General features: G+C 37.9%; 1 protein-coding gene across 1 annotated transcript in view; it reads right to left on the bottom strand.

Moving 5' to 3' along the window:
• The window catches only part of Cfap299 (cilia and flagella associated protein 299), a 465,505-nt gene that overhangs the window by 274,028 nt on the left and 166,860 nt on the right, over window positions 1-24,617 (bottom strand). The window contains exon 3 of the mRNA XM_051170815.1: window positions 15,813-15,903. Coding sequence (XP_051026772.1) covers window positions 15,813-15,903 — 91 coding nt within the window. The remainder of the gene's footprint in view (window positions 1-15,812; window positions 15,904-24,617) is intronic.

Genomic DNA, 24,617 nt, shown 5'->3' with positions numbered 1-24,617 from the left:
GTTGCTAGATCAAGCCTCTCTGAAGACTATTATGCTAGACTCCTGTCTATCAGTATGTCAGAATATCATTAGGAATCATTCCATTGACATTTTTGCCAGTCATGTTAGGTTCTATCCTATGTGTCTGGGCTATCCAACCTCTTGTTCCTAGCCTCCAGGCACTGTCAGAGGTGGGCTCCCTCTCATGTTATGGGTCTCAAGCTGGACCACTCTCTGTTTGCCCATTCCCACAATTTCTGTAACCCCTTTACTACAGCACATCTGGCAGGCAGCACAAATTGTAGGGTGAAGGTTTAGTGGCTGGGTTGGTGTCCCAATGTCCATACTACAAGTCTTGACAGGTTACAGGGAGCTAGTTCAGGCTCCATGTGCCCCCTTATCGAGGTCTTAGCTAGGGCCTCCCTTGTAGATTTCCAGGAGTTTCCATGTCCTATGTTTCTAGCTCATCCTGGAGATGCTGTTGTTCCATTTCCAGCTGGAGCGTGGGCCTTGTCAGGCAGGTACTCTTCTGGGAAGCTTGGCCAAAACTGGATGGACACCAAGCAAGAAGTGTACACTCCTATGCCAAGGTCAGGGTTACCTCTGTTTCTGGACAGAAAAGGGAAAATGTGGGGGTCAAATGTACCACCCTTCTCAGGAACACTGCCCTCTGGGCCTAGAAGGGTAGATCCATGCCAGGACATCTCCAATTCAGCTGGAGGTGCAGGAAAAAGATTTCTGTACAATTAGCGTTACTGTTCTTTTAGCTGAGCTGCCAGCATCAGGCCAGCTGGCATCGAGGAACTCAGAGCTCCAAAACCTGAGGACCCAGCCTGATTTGGATAAGTAGATGCTTTGAGAATAGCTGGTAATAGAGGCTTTGAGCTCTGAAACCAAGAGGCAGTGACAGGAGTCTCGTTTGGTTCAGGTGGACAGAATGGCTGCTTAGGGAACAGCCTTAGCAGATGGACACTGTGGTGGGTGGAGCAGCGTGAGAAAGATGGCAGCAGCAATCCATGCTGGGATGCCAGTGAACGGCAGAAGCTTGGGATTTCCAAAGCTGGTGGTGATCCTGTAGTGTTACAGCCCTTCAGTTGAGCCACTGTAATAATGACAGAGGGTGTGAGCAATTCTTCCCTGGTGGGTTCATAGCTATTCCATGGTAGTAAGTGGAAGGGCGTACAGAATATGTAAGGAGTCTCAGGCAATTTTTGATGAAACAAATGGCGGTGGCCCCCCTTTATTTCATGTAAAACAGGGACTTATAAACCTTCAGCAGTGGGAGGGGTTTTGAGGGTGAATGTATTTGATTTGCTGGGGCTAGGAGTGCCAGGGATACTTCATTTACATGTAGCAGAAGAGTTCTATCCTAAGAAGGAGAACACAGTATTTAATTATCCTATGGCGTTAGAGAAGAATTCCAAGAATGGTTAGAAGTATGGAAAAAGGTCATTGGTTGAAAACCCAGGTACCAAGACATTTCATTAGCATGGAGAGGGTATTTCCAGGAATCCCCGGGTGCACTTATTGGGAAAGGGTTGGGCCTGCAATCTCCCTGAGGGCTGTGTGACACTCCTTAGAGGACCTGGGGTTTCCCCAGATCAGTCAGAGAGGAGGGAACCCATCTAAGGAAGTCCCATTATTTTAGCACAGAGCTCAGGGGCTATCCTGTAATGCCAGACCTTAACAGCAGGATCCAACGAGATGCCTCCAACCTCATCCTTCCTGTTCCTGTTCCTACATGTTCCCAGTCCACCTGTGATATCTATTCTATTTCACCTTCCCAAGAAGATTCATTTCCACCCCATTTGGAATTGAGTGTGATGATGTTTTAAAGCATCACTGGTATTATTGAAACTTTATTAACAGTTTTATAATATTTTATCAGTCAGATAATTAAACAATTTAGTATATTAATTCAGTGTTATTAGAATTTAATTGCTTGTTTGTTTCTGGCATTGTTCCTGATTAACTTTGCCCCTGCACAATTTCATACATGTATATAAGGTGTTCTGATTATTCCCTCCCCACTGTATGCCTTAGACACAGAGTTTTACTTTGAGGTCCAGGCTGTCTTTGAACTCCTGAAAATACACCTGTCTCAGCTTCCCAAGTTCTGTGATCACAAAACGTCCCGTTTATAAATGAAGATATGATTTGAAGGCTTCTGATTATGAATACTCAAAATATTTAAATTTGTTACGCAAAATTATTTTGCTAAGTATTATTTTATTTAGGTATTTCTGCCATACATTTAATAGACATCACTAGCTATATGGACATTTTTTTCAATCAATTCATTCCTATACCTATTTTTTTCTGTCATGAAAGATAACAGAAAGAAAAATTGATATGTAAATTATACTACCACGTTGGTGCATTCATTTCACTAACAGGACTTTTTAACAGACTAGAGTCTAGTTTCATCAATCTGTTTTTAGTTTTGAAGCTACAGTGGAAAATGCTCTTGCTCTTAAAATTACATATACTACTTAGAGGATAGTTAGGATACACTGAAGGCTCTAGTATATGTTTTGAGCCACAAATTTGTCTTCTACAAATTAAAAGCAAGAACAGCTTAAAGATTCATCCAGCTTTTGTTGGAGACTACTTCATACACTAACGCAGCATGTCTCACTAGCTATTATCTGTTAAGCGTTCAGTAAATACGGCCTCCACACTGCACCACAGTTCAACTATGAATCTGACACACAACTGTGAGTCCGTTATCTGTATCTAATCATCAGAAAATAACCTGGGTATGAAAGAAGTTTCATTAGTGCCATGGAACAAGTTTGATGAAACGTTTTTAAGTTTGCCATTTTGTGTATCTACCAAAGACTTTAAGACTGATGCTGGTTTCTCATATAAAACTTCATCACAGCACAGGGATTCCAGTCTGGATTATAATATACTTACGTATGGAAAATAAGTGTCCACTGTGAATAAAGAAAGTAGGCTTAAGCAGAAGCTGACTAAATGTTTGAAAAGGATTTTGGGCACTCATTGAAGTGATTCCAAAAGGGACACGGTTGTGACATCAGAGACTGAACTACATCAGAATCTCCAGGATTTAGCGAAGGGTGGTAAGAGGGGATTTCATTCATGTGTAGGAAGAGAACATTTTCTTTGGATTGGTTATATCAGATAATATGTTTGTTTAAGGAAAAATAAACAGGTGGGGTAAAGTTCTGTATACCCAAAGGAAGGAAAGCATATCTATGCCTACTCTATTTCAGCAACTGCTTCAGAACAACTCAGTCTTTCAAAACTATTGCCCTCATTCAGTGGCCAAGGTCACTTCGAGGGTTGGTAATGTACTATATATAAGTGTGGATCATATATATTAAACTGATGTCATAGGTATTTGACACCATGCCTTTTACAAATATTTTCTCTGTTTATTATTCATGGATTTTTAAGTTTTCCCTTTCAGATCTAGTGAGCTTTAAGCTTTTGGGATATTTTTCTCATATCCCAAAATCAACGGTATAGCATCCAAGTTTCCTACTGATAGTCAACAACTTTCATTACTTCATTGCTTAAAGCACATATTATGATTTGGACACATTCCTTATAAAACACTACTGGTAGTGTTTTATGAATAAATGAACATTTACACCCAAAACACAATTTTCAGACCTGAAAGATTTCCTGAGAATGTAATAGTAGCAGTTTGCAAGATGAAGGCTAAGAGGGCCACATTGTACATAGAATGCATAACAACACAATCACAAAGTATGACTAAGAGAGTTTTGAATATGTACTCATTGTTAATAGAAGTTTTTAATTCATTATCTGTTCAATAATTCAAATTTTGTAGATAAGTTTAAAATGCATACACATTAGCAAGAGTGATTAGGGACTTTGTTTTCTAGGTCAATTGGTTTAACGCATTGCTTAACCCCAGCAAGCCTCCATGTTCTTGTTACATCTCAATGGTTATTCCATCCCTTGTATATTCCCATTCTTCCTTCGCTCCCATTTTCCCCTCCCCTATGACTGTTCCTGAGGGGGATTTCCTCCCCCTGTATATGCTCATAGGGTATCAAGACTCTTCTTGGTAACCTGACTCTAGATGAGAGAAGCATGGGAGAATAGCAAAGTAGAAGGATCCAGAGGGTCCTAGAAACCTACAAGTAGAACATTATGATAGGCAGATTTGGGCCCAGGGGTCCCGCTCAAACTAAGGCACCAGCCAAGGACAATACAGGCAGTAAACTTTAAACCCCTACCCAGATCTAGCCAATGGACAGAACATTCTCCACAGTTGAGTGGAGAGTGGGGTATGACTTTCACACGAACTCTGGTGCCTCACATTTGACCATGTCCCCTGGAGGGGGAGACCTTGTGGCACTCAGAGGAAAGACAGCAGGCTACCAAGAAGAGACTTGATGTTCTATTCTTTTATTCCCACCACTATATCAGAGAAAAACTAGTAAACCTTGGTTCATAGGATGTGAATATAAAATACATACTGATAAAGATCCAAATGGTGCCACTGCTAGTGAGGAGGGATTAAGAAAGTATCTTGTGATGACCCACAGGTGTCGTAAAAGAGAGTATAATCACAGGTTCTAAACTGGAAATAAATAATGCAGAAAGTAAAAGACTGTATATTCAACAGAAATGTAAAGGGACAGATATAACATGAAAGGAAAGATGTCTGTAGTTCATATCATGCCTTCAAAGCACCTAAAAGAGCAACAGTAATTACAGTTGGAGAAATGAATACTTACATTGGATTTTTTTCTTGGTTGTTTTCTCTTTTTTGGTTGTTTTGTTTTGTTTTAGGTTTGTCTAAATGAATGTTCCTCTTAACAAATCTTTTGTTTTCTTACAGTAGACATGGCTCAAGGCCAAAGTATAACATTTGTGCATACATGACACTACCCTTTGGATAGCCTTTTACACAGATAAAACAAATGTACTCTGGAAACAAATTTCTCTGACAAGAATATAAGGCCCAGCTCGAGACTCTGTGACTGGAGATGCAGAGAGAGATGACTAGAGAGAACCTAGCACTGACCATCAGCCACTTGATGTTCAAACTCTTTGACCCTGAGTGCACAGCTAGAGGTAATTTGATGCTGCATTATTGTCTATATGGTGAGTATTCTGGGAGGATGACAATTTACCTGACTAACACAAATATTCAACAAAATTACTGAGATAAAATATAAATTCTAGCCTTAAAATTAATTCCATTGGACCAGAAAAAAAAGACACGGATTTTTAATCACTTATATAGATTCTGGTTTACTGTAATTCTTAATTAAAATTATACTTTAATTATAGTGTAGCATAAGCTAATGTAATCAACAGCTACAATTTTAAGATATACTTTTAAAAATCATATACAGACTATTAGAAACCACATCACATTGTATTCAATAACATTACATTGTAGGATACAGTATCATGCCACAAAGTACCAAGTCTAGTTTAAGATGACATGATTAAGTGCCGCTGGCTTTAACCAGAATTATTCTCCTCAGCCTACACCCACGTTTTAATCATAACCACACAGCCTTTAGTAGCATATGCACACTAGAAACTCTTTGTTTCAACTTCTACGTAGACTTCTACTTTGAAATCCAAGTCCATGTATCTACACTTCTTGCTGTCCCACAGAGATGTTCAAATGGCTTCTCAGTGTACCACATTCCCTACTTCATGCCATGTGAAAAACAGCCATCTCCGGTAAATACACATCCAAATGTTAAGTAGAGTAGAAATGAGTATGTATTAATGATTTTGTGACAGAAAATATACCTTAAGAAGGATTAGAAAATGTTCTAGCCATAAAGGAACAACTAAACTGTGTTACATTAAGAATAAGATTCCAGTACTCTATTCACTATGATAAAATAATATTTAAAAACTGGACAAATGAAATAACACACATCACAGCTGCATTCAATGACATGGTGATTCTTTTTATTTTATTATTTATTTATTTATTTTTTTAGCCTTACAGTCCTGACTCTATCTTTTTTGTCAGTTTTTTAATTAATTTATTTATATTACATCTCAATGGTTATCCCATCCCTTGTACCCTCCCATTCTTCCCTCCTTCCCATTTTCCCCTTACCCCCCTGCCTTATGACTGTGACTGAGGGGGACCTCCTCCCCCTGTATATGCTCATAGGGTATCAAGTCTCTTCTTGGTAGCCTGCTATCCTTCCTCTGAGTGCCACCAGGTCTCCCCATCCAGGGGATGTGGTCAAATATGGGGCACCAGAGTTGACATGGTGATTCTTACAAATAAAATATTTGGTGACATAAGTCAGAAAAGATCATTGTTTTTTGACATTCTTGCCAGAACCAGAACTGTGACTGCCTGAGAGTGGAACGGCCGTGACTGAAGAGCACACATGGGTCTGTCTGTTGTCGGCAGGGTTATAGTTCTTGTTCTGGGCAGCGAGTAGAGGCTGCTTCAGTGGTTAGCAGTTTATGAAGTACAGCGTCTCATACACACTCATGAGTTACACACTTTAATATGTATGCTATACTATACTTTGATTTTTAATGGAGGATTTTTTAAAAGGCACAATGAAATGTAGGGATTAGCAAGAAGTTACAAGGAATGACGAAAGGTTACATATAATGAGAGGAGTACTCTAAAAAAAGGAGTGACAAAGACAACTTTTTAAAAATGACAAAAACACCCAGACTTCAATAACCAAAGTTAACAAATACCACTTATAGTCTAATTCTAACTTGTCAAGATGGAAAAGACAAGCTACAAAGGAATGGGTTTCCTATCACTGAAAATATTTAAACTATTTAGGAAGAGGCTGAGCGGCCATCTGCGAGGGAGAGTGCAAAGGAGATTGCCATATGGGAAGGCTGAAGAACAAGATCAACTTTATTCCTTTCATTTCTAAGATGTTGAGGTTTATCATGAAACTGGCATCACACAGGTTATCGTCTTGCTCCAATGCCCCCTCCTCTGCTCCCTCCCTTCTCAGTCCCTCTCTACTGTCTTCTGGCTAAAACCTACTGAGGAGAGACGTAACCTGCAGTTTTTTACTCCTCTCCTCTCATTAGAGTTGCAGAGACCTGGGACTGTGATGGGGGTCCATGCTGGGGATCAGACAGAAAGTGTTTTGTGTTTCATGCCAACTCTGCTTAGCGCAAATCAAAGTTTTTGGAACTGGATGCTTCTCCTCCCAAATATTTTTTCAAGAATCTGGAAAATTTTACTACTTCAGAAAACACAAGAAAGTATGTGTAAAATTTCCCATGCTAGATAACTTAATAAAGACTTAATACCTGATTACAGATGTCAGAGTGGTGTGCCACATCCTCTCAATGACATTTCTAGCTCTGAGGTACAAATTAACCCCCATGAAGGTGACAACCATAAACTGTTACATTCATTTTGACATATGCATTCTCAAATAGTTGAGATGCCTTTATATCTGATCTGTTTTCAACAATTGTAGCAAGTTATAAAGCCATTTGGAGAAATAATTCATCTTGTTAATATTAAGCACAATCCACTGCATAGTAAATGACCCACACAAAAGTGGGTATTATTAACAGAAGTAAGGCGTGGGGGAAGGAAGAGAGTGGATGCTTCATCCAAGAAGAAAATCTGTCTTATAAGCAGAACTCTGGATCAAAACTCAAGACATCAATTATTTTTTAAAAAATCAGTTTAAAGTAGGTCTAACACAAGAAAATCAATTGAAGATATACTCTACCCTAAACAGAATTATCAATAGACAACCATTTATCTCAGATGAACCAAATAATGAAATAATAATCATAATGCTTAAAGAATTATTAGGTACTTTTCTTGCTACTGTGACCTGAAAAGACTTATTCAAAGAAGGAAGAGTTTGCTCTGGCTTACAGTTTGAGAGGATACAGCCACTGTGGTTGAGAAGGTATGGTAACCCAAGAGCAAGTCAGGTGGTCATAAGGCATGCACAGTCAAGAAGCATAGAGAAGCCATGAAAGGAAGCATGACTAAGCATGGCCAATGACCCATTTCTTCCAGCCAGACTCCACCTCAATGTCTGTCTTGTTCGCTGTGGAGACGAAGTGTTCAAAGACAGTGGCCTATGGAACATTTCCCATTCAAGAACAACAGAAGTAAACAAATCCCTAAGAACACAGGCAGATACTGGGAGCCTTGGTGATAAACAGCACAACCTTATTTTATGGGTCTCCGCCTAATGACAAGCTCTCTAGGCAATCATGATAACAAAAAGGCTGTCAGTTACAACTGACCAGTTTACCCTAAGTGCACAGTACTTACTGCCTACCTTAAACAAGTATAAAAGCACAAAGGGCCCTACATATTTGAGAAGAATATTGCAATATTCCAGAAGCAAATACAAAAATAAAAATTTATTTTAAAGACAGAAATGACCTAAGGAATGAAAGAAAATTTAAATAAATAAATAAATAAATACAATCATCTCCATAAAGGTCAAATAACACAATAGTAAGAAGGAAGAACATCAAATAAATAATGAGTGAAAAATAAAAATGCATATAACCCAAGATGACTCACACTGTGAACAAAATGTACACTGAAGAAGAGTGCACAGCAGAGGAGTGTGGACATGCACGTTCAGTGCAGTCCTAGTGTATATAAGTGAGAACATCACAACTCTTACGGAAAAGCAGAAGTGGACAATTAAAAATAATGAATTCAGTAAGCTCATAGAAACCAGGGGAGCCGCTGATGCCAGAGAACACCTAAGTTCTTAGAAACTAATTAACTTTCAGATAACATTGCACTCAAAATATATCAAAATGGAAATCAGATGACTAAGGCATGACCTAATCAAATATATGATGGAACAAAGGAGTTCTCACAGAGAAATGTGTTGTGTTTGTTCACTGTGAAACTAGGTGGATGAATAATCCTACAGATTTTTCAAAAGAGCCATCTGAAGACCTGCTACTGTAGCACCTGCCTGTGTTATGATGATAAAAGACTCTAAGTGAGCTGGGCGTGGTGGCCCACAGCTTTAATCCCAGCACTCAGGAGGCAAAGGCAGGCAGATCTCTGACTTCAAAGCCTACCAGGTCTACAAAGTGAGTCCACGACAGGCAAGGTTACACAGAGAAAACCTGTCTCAAAAAAACCACGGAAAAAACCCAAAAGACTTTTAGTGGAGCTACCCTATAACACAGGAGCAATGTTCCCACTAAACACCAGAGGTAACAAACAAAAGCCCAGGGCTAGAAACGGATCACTTAAATTGGAGTAGTTGATAGTAAGTTACTTGGTTAGTGCTCAGGACTTGATGGTAAAACACTTTTGCTGAGGACATCACAAATTTGAATCAGAATATGGAGAAATTAAGCAAGTATTGACCTAGGAGCTATAAAAGTTACCAAAAAATGAAAATACTGATTCTTTGGGAAGATCAAAAATTAATTCATGTTCAAGAAGTAGTACTTAGCAGGATAAAGAATAACTGTGAATCCATTGTCGATGTAAGAGACATAAAATGCTAAAGAGGCCTATTGTGACTTTATGTTAGCAAGTGTGACAGCTTACAAGTGCCAATGCAAAGCAAATGTTCAGTGTGACTACTTTAATTACAATTGTAACAACTGATATTGAAAAGCATCTAAATTGGCCAAATAGCAATGAAAACTAGACAATTTTTAGGGAAAAGGACAGATAGACAAGACTTCCAAGACATTCCTTCATCTTTTAGAACTAAAGCAACCTATAAATGCATTGAGGCTCCCCTAAACATTTCCACAAGTCCAGTCCTGTCGTGGCTGTGGTGAAACCTTTGGTTCAGAGCCAACTCCCCTTGACTTTCTCCACCCATATGAGTAAATAGAAAGACCTGCAGTCTAAACCCGGTCCCCAGAGAAAGCCTGGGAGCACCTAACAGGCCACAGCTTCACAGTCCCTGCTCTCAAGAGCACTTCTCAAAGTCTCCACTTCTCACACTTAGGGAAGGGAAGAAATCACTACAGGCTGCTGCATTCCTGCTGTGTCCCTGATTCTGATGGCTAACCCCAGCACGTAATGAGGTCTGAGCTTACCCAGCAGTACCATGTCTGGGTGAGGCCAGGAGGGCACTTTCAGAAGATGAAATAAGGGGAGACTTGCCTTTTGTAGAGGGTGAGACAAATACGCAGAGGTCTAGGCAGAAGAGGTGTTGCCAACATACCTTCCTTTTCCTGGACAAGTGTCCACTGCTGCACTGCTGCCGCCCTCTGCTGATCTCATATCATATAATGTACATATAGTATTAACTATATTAATTATATAAAACTATCTGCATATCTGTAATATGAAATACTTTACACATAGGTTTGGTAACTGGCCCAGTAGGGAGACAGTTCTAGAAGGGTGCCAATGGCCTGCAGAAGACCTCTTTCAGAAGTAGTTCCATTTCCAAAGAAAAAAATCTGTCAGCTAAACTTCGAATTTTTGACTCTTTGGCTTTATTTTTTATTATTTGTAAACATTTCACTAGACATAATAAATTTACCTTTAACTGGTTATTATTAAGATTTAAACAGTATATTATGCTCTAATTGCAACTATGAAATATTTTTAAAAGTTTGAATATTAATAAATTGTTAATGTTAGTAGCTTAGTTCACAAGTACAGAAAACAGGCAGCTTAGTAGCTCACTGAAATCTGTAGAAATCATACTTCCTATCTCTGTGGCAGAATGCTTCCATAAAAACAAGGTATCGAAGGAGGGGTTGATATTAGCTATGTCAGAGGTTTCACTCCGTCACAAGTGGCCATGACAGCGCAAAGAAGTTCACCTCCTTCCTTCTAAGTATCTTAAACATGTGGCCAAATTTTCTATGTATGTTCAACAATATAGGCTCATATATTTGAATGCTTAGTCACCAGGGAGTGGAACTCTGAAGTGATTGCAAAGAAAGGATTTGTGGCCTTGTTGAAGGAAGTGTGTCACTGGAGGTGAGCTTTGGAGGACCAAATGCCCATGTCAGGGCCAGTCTCTCTCCCCTCCTCTCCCCTGCCTCTCCCTTCTCCTCCCCTACCCCTCCCTTCAGCTCTTCTCCACTCCACTCCCCTCTCCTTTCCTCTCTTCTCCTCCCTTCTTTCCTCCCATCCCCTCACCCCTCTCTCTGACCTATGGATCAGGATATAGCTCTCAGCTACTAATCCAGCAGCATGTCTGCCTCCTGCCATGCTCCCTCCTGCCATGCTCCCTCCTGCTATGCTCCCTCCTGCCACGCTTCCTCCTGCCATGAGGACAATGAACTTCATCTCTGAAATTGTAAGCAAGACCTGAATTAAATGATTTCCTTTATAAGAGTTGCCTTGGTCATGTTGTCTCTTCATTGCAATAGAACAGTGACTACAATAATTTTCTTTTGATAAAAATTTATAGTGCTAATGAAATCCAAGTTACTAAATTTTAGTGGTTTGTGAAATTTGGGCTTAATTTTTTAAATTACTTCCAGAATGCATGATCAAATACTTTCTTCTAAAGTTTGTTTTTATATTTGGTTTTATAATTACCTGTGTAGCCTAAAGCCAGTAGACAAGAGGGTTATAGTTTCACAACTCTTATGGCTGAGTAGTGCTTAGGAGATGGCTCTGCTCCTGTCTTTGTGCTCACCACTCTCCAGGTCTATAAACCAGACATTCTCAGATCCTGCCTGTGCAGTCTTAGGTCTCATGTATTGTAGCAGGGCCATCCAACAGAATTATCAGAAACATTTGTTGATTTCTTTTTTAAATGATATTAGTTTGTCTAATTATTAATCTTCCAATATCACTTATAACACTATATTTCTCTAAATGTTTTTTTGTAGGCATAAGGTTAACTTGTAGTTTCAATTCTGATTTCCTGCATTTGTGTAAATTTTGCTCTCCAGTTGTCCCCCTCATACGTCAATAAAGGAGCTTACAGTCAATTGATGAACAAGGGAGAGAATAGGTCAGGACTTCCTGCCAGCCAGGGGAGGAGGAGGAGTTAGGGTTGAGCCAGGGGGATCAGCCATGGGAGCTCCAAGGAAGATCAGGAGGAAGGCGCTAAAGCCAAGGAAAGCTACAAAGCACAAGTATCACTAGGATGTTTGCTGGGAGTGAGACAAAATGGCACGGAGGGTTAAGAACAGGCTTAAACTGCTCAGATTGTGTTGTGAAGCTTAATTTTAAACAATCATAAAAGGGTCTCAATTATCTGTGTGATAGCTGGGTTAAGAAATAAGCTAATATCTGACACACTGATTTATTGATATTTAAATGAATGAACCAGAGCAACAAAAGTTTCCTTTAGGCAATACATTAGCATGATAAAATATTTTCACTATGATTTGCTCAAAATAATTTGAAACTTTTTTGTGATTTCCTATTTGAGATTGAACAATTACTATATTTATTATTCTTTTTTATTTTTAAAAATTCCTATGGTCATTGCTTCTTATCTAGAAAATTCTGATGTAAAAACAATCACTTAACATTATCTTCATAAAAGATAGGTATACTTGAGAAGCAAATATCCTATATTTTAAATTACTTATTTCTAATAGGTAGAGGGGTTAAGGAAAAGAAATGGGGATGAAATAAACTCATGCTGGCAGCTCTAGAGACCTGTGGCAGATAACATCATTCCCAGACCCCTGTCCTCTGCAGGAACACCCGTCTATAGACTTGGCAGGTGCTAATAGTTAATTGTTCCTGCCTGCCCCTTCCTCAAAAGGGTGGCTTGACTTCCGTGACCTCCCACATATTTGACAGTTATTGATTAACTGACTGAGAGGAAGTGGGATCAGCATGGATGCAGGATTGGTTCCATTACCTTAAAGCAGAACAAACTCTGTGACACAATTCACACGGCGCCCTGCATCACCAGATCAAGATGGGACCCTGATGAGCTCACATTCCTGCTCAGCTGCGTAATCTACATCCTCCTGCTTTCTCGGGACCACACAGATTTCCATCAGAGCTTTGCTTCTAGTGCTCTTAACCATCTAAGTACTATACATACGTGCTTTCTACATTATGTTATTTTAAATCAGTGTGTCTCATGAGTGTAAGAAAAACTCTCCTCATTGTAGGTAGGAAAAGTCAGGCTGTTTAAAGTCAAAGTACATGTGTTTAACCCAAAATAAGTGCTCAATCCATAAATTAATCACAGATAATATGGGGACATAACCTCTGCTGTTTCATGTTTGTCTAATGTTCATATATCACACATTTTATCCAAAAACAAATTAAAGATCAAGACATTTTTAATGAAACATCTCTAGTTGAAGAAGTTGACACTCGTTTTCTAAGCACTGACGAAACCTGTTGATAATGAAGGTGAGACTTAATGAATCATAACTTTTCCACAGTGGTTTACAGTGCACAAGCATGGATTCTATTAAAGAGGAAGTCAGCGTCTCTCAGATACCTTCGTTTTCTAGAATGGGAACATTTGAGAAGTTGGAAGACAGAAAGGAAGGAAAAGATCATGTCAGCACGATGTAATTGGCCATTTGCAATGCAAGCTTATGTTTCATAGGGACTTCAACACAGGAAGTGGGTATATTAGAAAGTTCCTAAGTCATAGGTTTTCCTGATACAGGCTACAGTGGCTTCTTTGACTGGTCATGAATGGGAAGAGATAAGCAGGTTTTTTATGTCATCTCCAATAATATAAATTTTAAACCTCAAACTAGTCACTCATGTAATGTTTACATACGTAACATTGATTGGGAAAATAAGTGTCATGAGGCACCAGAAACACTACACAAAATATCATCATAGTTTTTATTAGACTCTGATTAGATAGGAAACTTTATTCATTAATCAAACCAAGAATTCTTAGATTATTATCAATCGAAAATTATGTAGCTATTTGTCTACTCGGAGAGTTATACAAACATGTGACAACAGAAATGTTGTAGGAAGAACGTATATCTTATCCATGTAGATTTGTAACAAATATGAGTGATTTGCAGAGAACTAAAACATTAATAAAAAGAACAAATACTTCCTATAGCAGTAATATACTCTATAAAATATAGTATTAATATTCTCATTGTATAGAATCCTACCAATACATAATATTTAGATCTACAATAAAATCTATAATCATCACAAAGAGCCCTTTCAACTCTGTTTTCTAAAGAGCAACTCTAATTTATAAAATGCACACATTACATACTAGCAAAAATATGCTCCAATATTGTCTATATAAATTTCATTCATAATTCAAACTCTAGTACTTATAAATATACTTCAAATAGCATATTAATTATTAAATACTTAATGTATCCTGCATTGTGCAAAGTGTTTATATTTTGTTTCAAAACTCAATATTAAAAGGAGAAAATTCTTTAAAAACCTCATTACAGAACAGGACACCATGGCTTAGAAAACCAGAACAATCTTCCTAATTTGCAAGTTTTTTTTTTTTTTTTTTACTTAGAAAACTTTCATTGTGTGCTGTATTGAATAAACCATGAGTATTGACCTTGACCATAGTCACACTCTACCACCAGGCTCTATCTTAACTGTCAAGCTGTATAAAATGCTTTACAACCTCTAAACTCAGTACCACACAGCTCATCACATAAGCTACTCTCTTTTTATCAACTATTCCAAATGAATCATGTGAATGGTATTTCACAAGTCCTTCTGCATCCCTCTACATCAAGTGTCAGAAAAGGACATGTGAACTAGAGATATGGTTTAAGGGTACCATATGTAGGACCCTAGGTACAATTTTCAGCACCAAAATAGACAAATAGCATATAGCTTATAGATTTGATCTCTTAGGATGCTAGTTTAATTATTTTTTTTTTTACCAACGTTACTATTTTTGTTTCTCTATCATACTCCTTCCATTTTCTATTGTCTGACAAGCATGGTGACCTCTTTATTAGATCATTGCACTACTATAAAACATAGGTTAGTGCTACTCATCTTAAGACAAAATAAAATGAATCTCTTTTACTTCAGACCCCACAACTACTGTCAACCTCACTTATAGTACATGCTATACATCGCTGCAAAAAAACAGTCTCCAAAACAATTGTTTCTCATCATCAGCATTGTCCCAATTTCTTTTGTCAATCTACTGGGAAAAAGTATTTGTATATAAGATTTTAAGTCCTGTTGCCTATGATTATAATGTTATTTGGAGATAGCAACTTTGAAAATATGATAAAATTAAAGATTCAACAACAAGCTATCATTAAGTCATGTGAATTCTAACATAAAGTATCTATCTGATGACTTCATAAGGAAAATAGTAAGAGAGGTACAGAAGTAAATGCTCAGGGACACCATTCTTTAATGACACAGGCAGAGTTTAGAGTGACATGATGTGTGTACAAACTCAATTCTGCAAAGGACTGCAAGCTAAAAGAAGGATGAAACAGCTTCTATTTGACTGGACGTTGCAGAGAGAAAATGTTTCTCCTACAACCCAATTTCAGACTTTAGGCTCTAAAAGTGTAAGCAAGTGGATGTTGTTTCAAGCCACCTGGGCTGTGACACTTTGTTATAGCATTCAGAGGAAGCTAACACGTCATTATACTTGACATGTCATCGAAGCTTGAAAGGATGGATATTTTTTTCATGGATGACTTTTGGCTTCTCATGGTGGTAGCAATATTCTCACTTAAGTTTGCTATAAACATGCTGCTTTTTAGAATCTATGCTGCCTCTTAGATATATCCCCGACCTTAAATGTTAGATCAGACAAAGATCTGTTATAGGATTTATGCTTTGCACTTACTTTCTGCCTACTAGACCCTTCTAGTCCATGACTTTATAAACTATTTGGTGTTAATAATTGTCATCCATATTATCTGTGTGTCTGCAAATACATTTTAATTTGGAGGTAAAATGTACTCACGCTCACTTTCCCATTGCGATTATCTTCTTCTCTCATTGCCAGGGCCTTCAAAAAATTATCCTGCAGGTCCTTGCCAGCACTTGTTAGTGCCCTATAAAAACACATTACAAAAATAATGCTATAATGTCATTGGTTCTCAGATTAAAATAAAAATGTCTTTCAACATTCAAGGACAACTGTGCTTCTTTCACCTGAATGACAATATAGCTTTAAAATGAAACCAAATGCATACAATCATTATAATCAGATTTAAATTTTTATTTTATACAATGATAATATTTATTTCCAAATACCTGAATCCAGTTTTGAAAATAGTACGAAGATCTATATTACTCCTAAAGACACATGACATTTCCATGTCCATCTTTTCTTTTTATCACTCCATGAAAAATCAACATATTTATACTCTTCACTTTCAATAAAGAAATAAAACTCTACAATTTAAGTATTAATTATTGATTGGTTTAAGCCAATAAAATCAGTAGGATATGTTAATTTTTCCACATGAGTAGATATTCTCCAGAAGAAAATAAAACGAATTTGGAATATCTTTGTCTGATAAAAAAGAAAGCATTAAAACTATGAGAGAATAAAAATTTTAAACATGTATAAGAAAATCACTGAAGACAATACTTCATCTAGATGTCATATGATGCCAAATAAAACCCCACAACTAAGTCCAAGTTATATCTTTTTTAGATATTGCCAGAGGGCTCAACATAGACATCCTAAATATTACAGGGCAATGCTATTTTTTTACCCTTCATAACTTGATAGTAAGACCGTGTTGCTGAAGACAACATATTCTTGTAACATAGAAAACTAGAAATCTGACTGTTACACAACTGAAAACTTAACCCCTCCCAGCTAGGAAACACTACTGAAAAAGAAAACTATCTTACCCAACTAAGAACACTGTACCCTCCAATAATGACCTGCCTGCAAGATCTGCCCATTGTAGAATAGCCACACAACTATTATGGGAGTAAGCAACAACTTTTTAATCAGATTTAAAGCTTACTGTTTGAAATAGAACCAATCCTTGACGCTGTTGAAGAGGTAAAGAACTTAACACTAGATAAGTCATGAGTCTCAGGGGAAAACCTACGGTTAGGACCTGGCAACACCCAGCCTATCTCAAAGAAGATGATGAGCATTACAAACCTCCGTATGAAGGCAAATAAGCCACTGGGAAAAATGTCCTTCTTTCTACCACAGACAAAATTCTGCCTAAACAGGGGGGCATGCTTGGATGCAGGCAGAGTATACGACCAAACTCTGCCAAGACAGGGTAAGCAGGTCCTCAATAGTTCCTGACTCACAAATATGTATGTCAGATATTGTGGGCCAGAAGGCTGAAGATGATGCTCCAACATTACAGAGAGTTTTGGCTGACTGTTCAGGTAGCAAACTGTCTCTGTCATCTTCTCATTTTGGAATCTGCTAATCTGTACTCCCTATATACTCAGCTAATTAATTTTATTCTTTCTCAAGTCTCTGATGAGGTTGAAGATCAGACAGTTTAGTTTTACAATAAACCTTAGTTGTTTACGGGTTAAGATGTTTTTAGGTCTAGATAGATGTTTTAAGTTAATAATGATGAGATATGATAGATATTGATCTACATTCAGAATTTTAGACTCACCAAGACAGGAAAGATGTTTTCTTCAAGGCTGCCAAATACAAATAGCCAAAACACTGTGAAAGCTCCTGATTGTTTCATGGTTCTTATTGCTGTAGGTAGTTTATTTCATATATGTGTTATAATATAAATGTATATGTAAAAAATAATTTTAAAAATTATTTAAAAAACTAAAGAGCACAGCATAACATAAAGGAACATCACATTAAAAGACACTCAATGACATACTCCTTGTCTATAGTTTAGGGCATCATTCACCCTTCATTAGAAATATATTAGATAGCCGAGACACAATTGGAAAACATGTAGAAAATAAGAAACTGGAAGGTTCATCCCAACACTGGATGTCCAAACCATAGCCTTAATACTCAAAGTTCTACGATCTATAGAGAAGAGGGAACAAGAAGCTTGCAAAACTCAGAGGTGGTGGATGACTCCATGGAAACAGTGTTTTCCAGACACAATAGGTAGATGCACATACAAACTCATAGACACTATGACAGCATGCACAAGACCTGCATAAGCTAGAAAAATGTCAGCATGAAGGAGGGGAAGTTGGCACAAAGACCCACCCTTGGACAAGAAGCCATTCACAACTGATAGGTTCTAAGAGGGACAATTAGTTTTTTTCAAGGTAATGATGCTTGCCATATAGATCACAATCCAGGTCAGGCCCAATGACTATACATGTTTTACCCATGGGTTTTGTTGTAATTGTTGTCGTTTTATATTTTTGTGGCTGCTTGTTTAAGACAGAGAAAGAACATTAAGTTGGATAGGTAGAAATATGGGGAAGGGTGTGAGAGTTTGGAGAGGGGAAATATGATAAAATGTAATATATAAAAGCATCAAATGATAAAAACTTTAAAATTAAAGAAAAGAAAGATCACAGAGGGCTGGAGAGATGGCTCCGCTATTCTTCCAGAGGATCCAGGTTCAATTCCCAGCACCTACATGGTGGTTTACAGCCACCTATAAATCCAGTTCCATGGTAGTCTGATAACTTCTGGTCTCCATAGGCACTAAGTACTCACACTGTGCACAGACATAAATGCAACCAAACAGCCAACCACATAAATTAAAACAAGATCACCGTAGCAACGCTGAACCAAATAGTGCAAACTGAGTTGAATAGTGTGTGAAAGAATAATCTTATCTTCTCATGACAGTTTTCTATGTATTCAACAAATATTTTTATGGTTTCTATTTTTTAAAATTTTTTATTAATTTATTCTTGTTACATCTCAATGGTTATCCCATCCCTTGTATCCTCCCATTCTTCCCTCTCTCCCATTTTCCCCTTATTCCCCTTCCCTATGACTGTACCTGAGGGGGATTACCTCCCGCTGTATATGCTCATAGGGTATCAAGTCTCTTCTTGGTAACCTGCTGTCCTTCCTCTGAGTGCCACAAGGTCTCCCCCTCCAGGGGACATGGTCAAATATGAAGCACCAGAGTACATGCGAAAGTCATACCCTACTCTCCACTCAACTGTGAAGAATGTTCTGTCCATTGGCTAGATCTGGGTAGGGGTTTAAAGTTTACCACCTGTATTGTCCTTGGCTGGTGCCTTAGTTTGAGTGGGACCCCTGGGCCCAAATCTGCCTATCATAATGTTCTACTTGTAGGTTTCTAGGACCCTCTGGATAAAGAAACTGTGGTACATATACACTATGGAATACTACTCAGCTATTAAAAACAAGGAATTCCCAAAATTTGTGGTAAATGGATTGAGCTAGAAATGATCATAATGAATAAGTTAACCCAGAAGCAGAAAGACTCAAATGGTATATACTCACTTATATCTGCATACTAGCCCAAGGAGCATGTCCCATGAAAGCCTTCACTTACCAGGAAACTGGGACAGAGGGGAGGGCATCCTATTGGGACTCTAGATGAGAGAAGCATGGGAGAATATTGTTTCTATTTTTAATCGGAAGCATTATCAGGGTACACAGAACAGTAAGTCACAGTTCCTGCCTTCAGCGTGCCTGTGGTCCCATGGAGGTAAACAGACATGTAAATACAGCAGCGAAACCTATCAGCAGAAATGTGTCCAGAGGACCAGAGCAGTCATGAGAAAATATGCTATCCTATCAAGGAAGATCGTTTACACTCAAAATAGGTATGCTTAAACTGGATGATGAAAGATAAGCCTATTATTCATTGTGGGTGCTGGTAAGAGAGGAAAGTACTTGTAATTACAAAGGAATAAAGGAATATAGGGGTAAGTTTTAAGGCAACTTCAGGTAATGCCAAGGCAGTCAGAAAGTAAATGCAAAAAAGTAAGGAAGAAACCACATAACATTAACAAATGATAGCTTCTGTAGAGTTTATTGATATTAAGGTTTCCCAAACTTGTTAGAATCACCAAGCAATAATATCATTCAGAGAGGGCTTCTGTGCTTCAAGTCTGCGTCATAAAAGTGTGAAACCACACAAGTTTCACACAAGATATTAAGACAGATAATTTTGTATTTTAAGAGAAGAGTTAGCAGTCTTGAGAAATGTAGGTAGAAAAGAACAACACTAGAGGAATTCACAAGGGGGAAGTGTCTAAGTTCCAGCTGGAGATGAGAGAAATTTGATTTAAAACAGGGATGAGGGAGGGTTAAGAAGGAAAGGACAGATTTGTGAATGTAATAGGTAAGCTGGGAAAAATAACTCCCATAAGCTACACATTTTGGTGGACAGACACACAAACACACACACACACACACACACACACACACACACACACACACACAGAGAGAGAGAGAGAGAGAGAGAGAGAGAGAGAGAGAGAGAGAGGGAGAGAGAGAATAACCAACGAAACAAATAGCAGTGAAAAGCTGGCAAAAGGAAGAAGATCTGGGAGTTTTCTGTGAGATTGTGTCTCCTAGTAATTTGAGAAGCTACACCTACACAGTCTCACCAACATGCATGTCTAAATGTGATTTGAACAAGGACAATTTTTTAAAAATTAGCTATGGTGTATTTGGATTTGTCTGTGAAGTTTTAATAGGGGTTTTCTTGCAAGTTCATCAGATAGAACTATCCAGATTATATTACAGAAACAAATCACCCAGTCTCCATGGGTAAAATTATAAGAAATTATTTCTAAGAATGCTATAACAACCTAAACTTTATCTTTAAATCTATAATAAAAGCGCTCTTCTAATAAGAAACATTTTTAATTTAACTCAGAGTCTGTAACTATTCCTCACAAAGAAAACATATATAGTTAATCCCTACCTGACTGATTCAATGGGGGCACAGCCAGCAGAGACCTGGGGGACGCCAGGAACATTCAGATCCCCTTGAGCACAGCTATCAGAGGTGAGCAGCAGGCCATGCCCAAGGCTTTGCCTGCCTCCCTGAGGGCAGCCAGATGGCTAAAGGCCAGCATAAGAAAACAGTCAACAGGTGACAGGGAACTATGGTACCACCAGAACTCAGTTATCTAAAATAGCAAGCCCTGAATATCCTAACACAACCGAAGCACAAGAAGATGACTTTAAATCCAACCTTATAAAAATGATAGAGGTGGCTGGGCAGTGGTGGTGCATGCCTTTAATCCCAGAACTTGGAAGGCAGAAGCAGCCAGATTGCTGTGAGTTCGAGGCCAGCCTGGTCTCCAAAAGCGAGTCCAGGACAGTCAAGGCTACACAGAGAAAACCTGTCTCGAAAAAAGAAAAACAAAACAAAAAGAAAGAGAGAGGTTTTTAAGGAGGAAATGCATAAACCCCCTAAAGAAATATAGGGAAATACAATTAAACATGTGAAGAAAATGAATAAAAAATGTTTAGGACCTGCCAATGGGAGGAGAAGCAATAAAGAAAACACAAATTGAGGGAATCCTGGGGATGGAAAACCGAGGGAAGAGAACAGGAACAACAGACGCAAGCAACACCAACAGGGTACAAGAGATGGAAGAGAGAATCTAAGGCATAGAAGATATGATAAAAGAAATGGATACATCAGTCAAAGAAAATGTTAAATCTTAAAAATTTCTGGAACAAAACATCCAGGAAATCTGGGATACTGTGAAAAGACCTAACCTAAGAATAATAGGAATAGAAGAAAGTGAAAGGTCCCAGGTACAAGGACCAAAAAATATGTTCAACAAAATTACAGAAGACAATTTCTACAACCTAAAGAAAGAATTATCTATAAACACACAAGAAACACATAGAATACCAATTAGATTGGAGCAGAAAAAAACATTTTCTGCCTCAAAATAATCAAAAGACAAAATCTAAAGAACAAAGAAAATATATTTAAAACTGCAAGGGGAAAAGGCCAAGAAACTAAAAAAGGCCGATATATCAGAATTTTATCTGAATTTTCAACAGAAAGTCTAAAATGTATAAGGGCCTGAGAAGGTGTCTTGCAGCCTCTAAGAAACCAGAGATGCCAACCCAGACTACAGTGCCCAGCAAAAGCTTCAATCACCATAAATGGAGAAAACAAGATATTCCAAGACAAAACCAAATTTAAACAACAACTATCCAAATATCCAGCCCCACAGAACATACTCGAAGGAAAAGTCCAACCCAAGGAAATTAACTACATCTAAGAAACACAGGAAATAAATAATTTCATACCAACAAAAACAAAAGAAAGGAAGCATACACAAACACACACACACACTAACACCACCAACATCAATATAACAGGAATTAACAGCCATTGGTCACTATATCTCTAGACATCAATGGACTCAACTGCCCAACAAAAAGACACAGAATATGAAAACATGACACATCATTCTGCTGCATAAAAGACACACCTCAGAAGTAAAGATAGATAATAACCTCAGAGTAATCGACCATAGAAAGCAACTGAAAGAAGAAAACCAGATGATCACTTCATTAGGTGCTGAAAAGGCCTTTAACAAAATCCAAAACCCTTTTATGTTAAAAGTCTTAGAGAGATCAGGAATACGAGGCACATACATAATAAACACAATAAAGGCAATATACACCAAAGCAATAGCCAAAAATCAAATTAAGTGAAGAGAAACTTCAGGAATTCTACTAAAAGCAGAGAGAAGATAAGGCTGCCCATTCTTTCCAAATCTCTTCAATATAGTATTTGAAATTATAGTTAGAGCAATAAGACAACTAAAGGAGATCAAGGGGATATAAATCAGAACAAAGAAGTCAAACATATCTAGTCATAGATGATATGATAGTGTACATAAGTGACCCCCAAAATTCCACCAGACAACTCATAAACACCTTCTGCAAAGTGGCTGAATACAAAATTACTAAAAAAAAAAAAAATGAGTTGCTGTCCTTTATACAAATTAAGAAAGAAAATAGGACTGAGAAAGAAACTAGGAAAACAACACCCTTCACAATAGCCACAAATAATATAAAATATCTTGGTGTAATTCTAACCAAGCAAGTGAAAATTTGTATGACAAGAATTTCAACTCTTTAAGAACTTAGAGAAGAGATCAGAAGATGGAAAGATTTCCCATGCTTATGGATTTGTAGGAATAACATCGTTAAATGGCCATCTTACTAAAAACAATCTACAGATTCAATGAAATTCCCACCAAAATTCCAACACAATTCTTTACAGACCTTGAGAGAACAACTCTCAATTTCACATGGAAAAATAAAAAAGCCAGAATAGCTAAGACAATCCTATACAATGAAAGAACTTCTGGAGTTATCCCTGACTTCAAATTGTACTACAGAGCAATAGTAATAAAAAAGTGCATGGTACTAGCATAGAAATAGATTAGTTGATTAAGGGAATCAAATTGAAGACCCAGAAATAAACCCACACACCTATGGACACTTGATTTTTGACAAAGGAGCTAAAACTGTGCAATGGAAAAAAAGACAGCATCTTCAACAAATGTTTAACTGGCTGTCCACATGTAGAAAAATACAAATGGATCCCTATTTATCACCCTGCACACAACTCAAGTGCAAGTGAATCAAAGACCTCAACATAAAACCACATATAACTAAGTCTAATCGAAGAGAAAGTGGGAAGAGCCTTGTATCATTGGTACAGGAGACAACTTCCTGTACCAACAGGAACAGATCAGGCATTAATATCAACAATCAATAAATGAGACCTTATGAAACTGAAACACCAACAGATCAGGCATTAACATCAACAATCAATAAATGAGACCTCATGAAACTGAAAATCTTCTGCAAGGCAAAACACACTCTCAACAGAACAAAATGGCAGCCTACAGAATATGGAAAAATCTTCACCAACCCTATATCTGATAGAGAGCTAATAACCAAAATATGTAAGAAACACAAGAAATTAAATGCCAGAAAACCAAATAGCCCAATTAAAATATGAAGTACAAAAAAAAAAATGAAGTACAGAGGTAAACAGAAAATTCTCAACAAAGGTATCTCTAATGGCAGAGAAGCATTTAAAGAAATGTTCAAGCCCAGCGGCAGAGGTGGCCCCTGCCTTTAATCCCAGCACTCAGGAGGCAGAGGCAGGCAGATTTCTGTGAGTTTGAGTCCCGCCTGGCTTACAAAGAGAGTCTAGGACAGGCAGGGCTACACGAAGAAACCCTGTCTCTAAAGAAATTAAAATGTTCAATGCCCTTAGTCATCAGGGAAATACAAATCAAAATTACTCTGAGATTCTGTCCTACACCAATCAGAATGGCTAAGATCAAAAACACAAGTGACAGAACATGCTAACAAGTGTGGAGAAAGTGAAACACTCCTCAATTGTTGCTGGAAGTGCCAACTTGTATAACAACTGTGGAAATAAATCTGGATGTTTCTCAGAAATTTGGGAAAATCGCTATCCAAGGACCCAGTTATACCACTCCTGGGCATATATCCAAAAGATGCTCCACCATACCACAAGGACATTGCTCAACTATGTTCATAATAGCCAGAAACTGGAAACAACCTAGATGTCCATCAATTGAAGAATAAACTGTGGAACATTTGCACAATAGAATAGTATGCAGCTCTTAAAAATAAGGAAATCATGAAATTTGCAGGCAAATGCATGGAACTACAATATATCATCCTGAGTGAGGTATCCCAGACCCAGAAAGACACACTTGGTACATACTCACTTATAAGGCGATATTAGCCAAAAATACAGGATAGCCATACTACAATCCACAGACCCAAAGAAATCAAAGAGGGCTTAAGTGGAGACACTTGAATCTCACT

Source organism: Acomys russatus, chromosome 28, assembly GCF_903995435.1.
Source record: "Acomys russatus chromosome 28, mAcoRus1.1, whole genome shotgun sequence".
NCBI lineage: Eukaryota > Metazoa > Chordata > Mammalia > Rodentia > Muridae > Acomys > Acomys russatus.
Note: the sequence above shows the minus strand (reverse complement) of the source record. Positions and strands in the feature narration are given on the sequence as shown.